This window comes from Mus caroli, chromosome 14 (assembly GCF_900094665.2).
Source record: "Mus caroli chromosome 14, CAROLI_EIJ_v1.1, whole genome shotgun sequence".
NCBI classification, from domain to species: Eukaryota; Metazoa; Chordata; class Mammalia; order Rodentia; family Muridae; genus Mus; species Mus caroli.
Genome location: NC_034583.1, coordinates 25,163,367 through 25,169,580, shown reverse-complemented (window position 1 = coordinate 25,169,580; position 6,214 = coordinate 25,163,367). Strand labels below are relative to the sequence as shown.

The 6,214-nt window shown below is 48.8% G+C and overlaps 1 protein-coding gene across 1 annotated transcript; it reads right to left on the bottom strand.

The window, feature by feature from the left end:
* Nucleotides 1-3,008: 3,008 nt before the first annotated feature.
* Nucleotides 3,009-5,920, bottom strand: Fam170b (family with sequence similarity 170 member B). The gene is made up of 2 exons (XM_021182257.1): nucleotides 5,698-5,920; nucleotides 3,009-4,557 (listed from the first exon to the last, which is right to left on the bottom strand). The coding sequence occupies exons 1-2, from the start codon at nucleotides 5,804-5,806 to the stop codon at nucleotides 3,503-3,505; spliced, it is 1,164 nt and encodes a 387-aa protein (XP_021037916.1). The 5' UTR covers nucleotides 5,807-5,920; the 3' UTR covers nucleotides 3,009-3,502.
* Nucleotides 5,921-6,214: the final 294 nt, after the last annotated feature.

The following is a 6,214-nucleotide window of genomic DNA, read 5'->3' as shown; positions in this document are numbered from 1 at the left end:
GACAGCCCTTTAAAATGAGATCCTCATGGCTGATTCTCTGGAACCTGTAGAGGGAATACATCCCACATGAGGCCCATGGGGCACACCATGGTCTCAGGTAACCATACCCGTGTAGGCAATAACTCACCTCCATCCTTGAGGTGGCATCCCACACTTTTCAAATGAGCTCTTTCTACATACTTCTCAAACTTACCATTCAGCATCCTAGTGAATCTCCTCCTCTTTCCTCACCCCCAAGTCCATTCTTTTAGCTCTAACATTCATCACCACACACCCAGAGAAGATGCCAGGTCACTTCCCCCAGTGGATACTAGCCAGACACCATATTCACAGTCTTGAGTCTCCCTTGAATTCCTCCAGCTGCCAGACGCCATGGACCCCGTGTCCCCAGCCTTGCTTCTCGTCTCTCCCCTTCACCACGTTCACTGCTGTCTTTCACAAATGCAGTCTGACTTGCTGAACATTCAAGGGCTCCTGGATAATCCCAAAGGGTAGGAACTCAGGATGACTACCATCCACATGCAACAGGACAGAAGCTGATCATTTCCAGGTTGGTTCTTTTCTTTCTTCTTTCTTTCTTTCTTTCTTTCTTTCTTTCTTTCTTTCTTTCTTTCTTTCTGTCTGTCTGTCTGTCTGTCTGTCTGTCTTTCTTTCTTTCTTTCTTTCTTTCTTTCTTTCTTTCTTTCTTTCTTTCTTTTCATCCCTCCCTGCCTTGGTCCTTGATTTCCCTGGCTTAATCTTCCATTTCTCCCCCTCTACTGGATCATTTTCATTGGAGTACACACTTGCTTTTGTTCTCAGTTTCCCTCTGATCCATCATAGCTTTACCACCAAGATGATTTCAAACTTGCCCCTAGAGATTTGTCTCATGGCTAAACCTGACCAGCGCCCATTCAACCTCTGCTCTTCTCAACCATTGGGCCTACTTCATAAAAGGAAATGTTAGCTTGTTAGCTTGGTCCTCAGCTCACTCAACTCCCCAGGCAGTTGGCACTGCTCCCCTTGTCTGAAAACCACATTTCCTTATATCAGTTGGCTCAGAAGAAAAACCTTATGAAGTATCCCCTCCCCATTTCTTGGTCCTTTAGTTTTAAGCTGAACCATCTTCCCAGCCCATCCTGTCTAACTCCTCTTCCAGCTCCTTAGAGTCTCATCCACCACTGTTGGAATTCTGTTAGCATCTTCATTTATGGTTCTGAGTCAGACTTGTCTCCTGGTCTAACTCAGAAACTACTTCACAGTCAACATCGCTACTTGATCTTACCTTGAGCATTTAAAATTCTCAAGTCCCAGCTGACCACTATCTCGGAACTATGTCCACATGCAGACCTTGCTCACACAGAGACATGATCATGTAAGGCACACATGTGGATGCTCACTAGCAAGCTCACACCCACCCACACATGCACGTATGCCCACATTAAACATACTCCAATCTTCCACCAGTCTCCCATACCAGACAGCAAATACTATTTCCTATCAACTGAAGGCTCCATCTTGGCACACACTTTTCTTTGTCCCCAAGGCCTTCATACTTGATTCCTCAAATATATCTTGAATGAAATCACTCCCCTTATCCCGTCTAGATTATCTCCATCCTTGGCCTAGACTCCTGCCTATCTTACAAATCTCCCCACCTCTCTTTCTGCTTTTGCTATGACCCCAATCCTTACACTCTACAGTATGCTTTTAAAGACATGGGCCGACCCTGCCACTTTAAAGCAGCACATATAATGAGGTATAAGCTAAGACTGCACGGTGGAGAAAACTCCAGAGAAGAGCACCATGTTGTCCAGAAGACAGGGAAGAACTACATCCCACTTGAGTATGCGTGCCAAAGCTCTAAGGTTTGGAGTCTGAAACACTTTAAGAAAAGGACAGTGTAGCCAGAGCATAGCAAGAGAAGCAGATAGTGCTGAGGAAGGGCCCTGCAGGTCAGGGGAAAAAACTTTCCAATTATCTTAATCAGTTGACCCACTGGCCCTGTGGTCTCCCAAGCAATGCCCACATCTGTTTTCATTCCTTTTATCCTCTTCTTGCTCCTGTGCGCAGTCAGTGTCTGCCACATAATAGATGCTATGTCTTCACTGAAAGCACGGAGAGCATTACCTCCAGTGCTACTGCAGACTCAAGTGGCTGGCAGTTCTCTGGATGCACTGAGATTCTATCCCCCAAGACCCTCATTTTGCCTGGCTCATGCATTCTTAACCAGGAGCAAACTTACCACTATGTCACAGTTACTACCTGGGTGTAATTTTGATTGTCACAGGAAGAAATACCCTCAGCCTCCACAAAGAACCATTTAACTCAGTGTCAGCAATGCTGTCTTTGCGAAACCCTCATAGTATTCTGTCTGGCGTGTTTGGTGTATAATCACCTTCAGATCAAATGGCTTATCTTAGGGCCCCTTTTCTTGGCTCCTTGAACCTTCTGAATGAGAGGAACACTTTGCTTTAAGACTGACTTTGTCATGTTCATCACGGAGCTTGTATACAGATTGAGCATCCCCAGTCTCAGGAATGCAAATGCAAGCTGTGACCAGCTCCCCAGTCTGAAGCTTTTTAAAGAACACCGACATGATGTCACAAGTAGAAGATTTCACACGTGACCCCACATGATTGCACATAGTGAAAAACAGGTACAGACGCTAAGTAGAATCCCCTCTGATATAGGGTGTGTATGAGACCAATGGATTTTGTTGACACTTAGATCCCATTCCCAAGATGTCTCATTGTGCATACACAAGAAGTCCAGCTTCTAGAAGAATGTGAAGTGACTGGACTCCAGAGATACTCAGCTTACATGGGCTCCATCGGCCACATTCCTAAGCCAGTGGCCCTGGCTGATGTTTTTGTTTGCTCCCCTTGGCCCCCTGTACTGGTTAGGAAGAAGGTGTAGATGATAACATTTGAAATGTGTTTTAACTGAGAGGTAAGAAGGACTTCCCCAGCACCATCTTCTGTCAAGCCGCTCTCCACATCTGTCCGTTAGTCACCTATGCAGCCACCCACTTACATACCCAACCTGGTAGCGTGGTTCACCCAAGACACTGGGTACCACTTTGTCTTATTCAAGTTTAATCCCAACAACATAGAATTAGGGCATATGACAGATTCCTACCAATGAAAAAAATAGGGCCGAAGCTTCATTTGCAGTTGGCTCGCCTGTGAGTCACATGTACTTGGATAGCAAGTGTGGACTACTGCTGATCCTTCCGCAAAAATAGAAATCCCTGTGGCCACACGCTTGCCTGTTTCCCATCGTGCATCCACCATCAAGAACTCTTGAAGCCCTCTTCTTTGGATTCGGGTTTTGAAATGGACTCCGCCTTGGGGAAAGGTTCCCATTCCTCCCACCTTTGCTGCTCCACAGCCACATGGATGGCTCTTCTCCCCATCACCCTGGTCCTCTCCCCCTGCTCTGGTGGCTCTGGTTCGGCTGGCTGGAAAAGGAGCAGCAATCCAAAATGCTGGAGGGAGGGTGGGCAGCTCACCTCCGATCTCTACTTTCCCTGTTGCTGCAGTGGCTGTTGTTTCTGCTGCTGTCGTGGTGGTTGCTGCTGCCTCTGCTGCTGCCTTTGCTGCTGCTTCTGTGGCTGTGGCTGCGGCTGCAACGGCTGCTGCTTCGGTGGCTGCGGCTGTGACGGCTGCTGCGGCTGCTTTTGATGTTGCTGCTGCTCCTGCTGCTGCTGCTCCTGCTGTTGCTGTTGCTGCTGCTGCTGCTGCTGCTGCTGCTGTTGATGTTGCTGCTGCTCCTGCTGCTGCTGCTGCTGCTGCTGCTGCTGCTGCTGCTGCTGCTGCTGCTGCTGCTGTTGCTGTTGCTGTTTCTGCTGCTGCTGCCAGGGAAGCACCTTGGTTAGGAGCCTGGTACATTCACTACTGTCCGAAGGGCTCTGCTCCTCCTCTACAGGCTGTTGGTCCTGCTTTTGATCCTGGGTCCGCTTCCTTTCCAGCATCTCCTCGAAGAATATTTGGCAGCTGAAGCCATCTTGGATGCCATGCTGGGCGTGGTCCAGCAGCGCCTCCAGCGTAGGGAAGACTCTGCAGCAGGCCACACAGCGCAAGCCATGATTGGTGGTGACCAGCCAGTCTGGTGGTGCTCGTAGCTCCTGCATGCAGCAGTCCACAGGGTCCTCAGTCTGCGGGCAGTAGTGCTTGCAGGCTTCCAGCTCCCAGCGCAGGTCTGTGTTGGAGGCCATTTCAAAGGAGGAGCCTTTCCGCCGCTGACGCTTGATGAATTCGGCCTCCCGGATAAGGGGCTTCCTGGTGACTGGCTCAAAGCCATCATCAGTCTCCCAAGCCACTGCCACGCCGCGCACGGTCTGCACATGGGTATACAGGGCGCACACGCTCTCAGGTGGAGTCTCCTGCTGCTCCTCGGACTTGCTGGAGTCCCAGGACTGGTACTGAGAATAGGACTGATACTCGGAGGAGGACTGGGATGATGGAGAGCTGCTCCAACCCAGCACCCCCTGTGCCCGGGCTGCCAAGTAGATGTCATCGTCAGGGAGGAAGGCAGGCCCTGGCCGCGGAGATGACTCATTCCTCCTCATGGGCCCTGAGAAGTGGAAGGACAGTTTCATCAGTGTGCTCAGAAAGGCTCCATGCGTAATTTCCCTGAGAAATCACAAACAAAATCATACAGATTTTGGCGGCTTTGGGAAGGTGCTTGTTACTCATCAGTGATGACCATAAAACTATCTCACAGGGAGATAAGGATACAAGAACATGTCGAGGTTATCAAATGAGGTGTGAAAAGCCAGCACTTGGTAAACTGAAAAGTAAATTGAGATACAACCACAGAATGTAATTATATTCTTGAATTAGAATAAACAAGCCAGGAATGTGTGCAGAACAGACACAAGAAGTAATGTACCTGCTACCTGAAAGAAGCCATCCCGTGATCTCACTTAGAAGACATTCTAGAAAAAGCAAATTGGTAGGGACAGAACAGTCACCAAGAGCTGGAGGGGTGAGCAGGACACAGAGGAGCCTTGGGGAACTCTTGGGGGTCGTGATAATTGTCTGCTTTGGCTGTGGCTGTCACACGAACAGTGTCACAGTTCCTTCCACTATACACATCACGTGCTGTGCAGACATCAGTTCAATAAAACCCACGTGGAAACCAAGAATGGAACAGGGATGTGGAGTAGTGAAGCCCCGGCTTTGATGCCTCTGTCTGTGACTGTGACTTATCTCTGTTTCGGGTGGCCTCTCATCCAATTGTGTCCCTGTCACCATGTAAGAGTGTACTATGCCGTCGTTCCTTTAAGATTCACAACAAGCCTTAGAGATTTCACTCTCCTGATTTTCATCCCACCCAGGAGACGGAGGCAGAGGATCTGCACACCAGACAGAGCCACTTGGCTCCAGAGGCAGATCTCCTACTAAAGTGCTGCCTGCAGATACACCCTGGGATTCAATGAGTTGGCTTTCTAGATTAGCATGTACCCATGAACTATAAAGGGATGTTTATGTTGCTACAGGTCTTACATGATTAACATTATTTTTTTTCTTCAAACACACATCAAAATCAATACATAAAGGTTTCATTCTTGTCTACATATCCCCTGAAATAGCCCCATAGATGCACAACAACGTAAGAAGTACCAGCTTCCCCTAAAGGCCACTTTTCTCATCTGCTTTGTGTGATCAACACACCCCTTTGATAACAACATCCCCTTCCCCATCTACTGACCACCTGGCCAGCACACTCCTGTGCTCTCCTCTGCGGCGTCTGGGCTGGCCATGCCCACGGCGATGCCAGGTGTCTGTTCTCCCCTATGCTCAATGAGATGGTGTTTCATGACTTCAAACCGGCACCCAGAATCTCGTTGAGAGCTGGGGTTGGCTGTGCTGAAACCCTCCAGCCAGCCCCAACCTGAGTGGCCACATGGTCTCTAGGAGCCTGGCTTTATTCTGTGATGTCATCAGTGACACGGGTCTGTTCTGTGACCCTTGGCAAGGCTAAAAGTCCCTGCCAGGTTACCAGGAAAGTGTCAGGTTATTTCCCTCTGTGACCTTTTCTCCCCAGTTTCTTCTCAGGAACACAAACACAAACCCCAGACACATGCTTTCAAGTATGTGTGCAGACATAAAGACTTAAATGCAGGGATTGGAGAGATGGCTCAGAAGTTAATAGCCCCGACTATTCTCGCAGAGTTCACAGATTCGATTCCCAACACCCATGTGGCACCACCTGAAATTCCAGTTTC

What these genes read in the sequence shown, in the direction of transcription:
- Fam170b (XM_021182257.1), bottom strand. Translation starts at nt 5,806, where the DNA reads ATGAAACACCATCTCATTGAGCATAGGGGAGAACAGACACCTGGCATC. An exon ending in AGGAGTGTGCTGGCCAGGTG is followed by an intron (nt 4,558 to 5,697) that starts GTCAGTAGATGG and finishes TCCACTTCTCAG; the next exon opens with GGCCCATGAGGAGGAATGAG.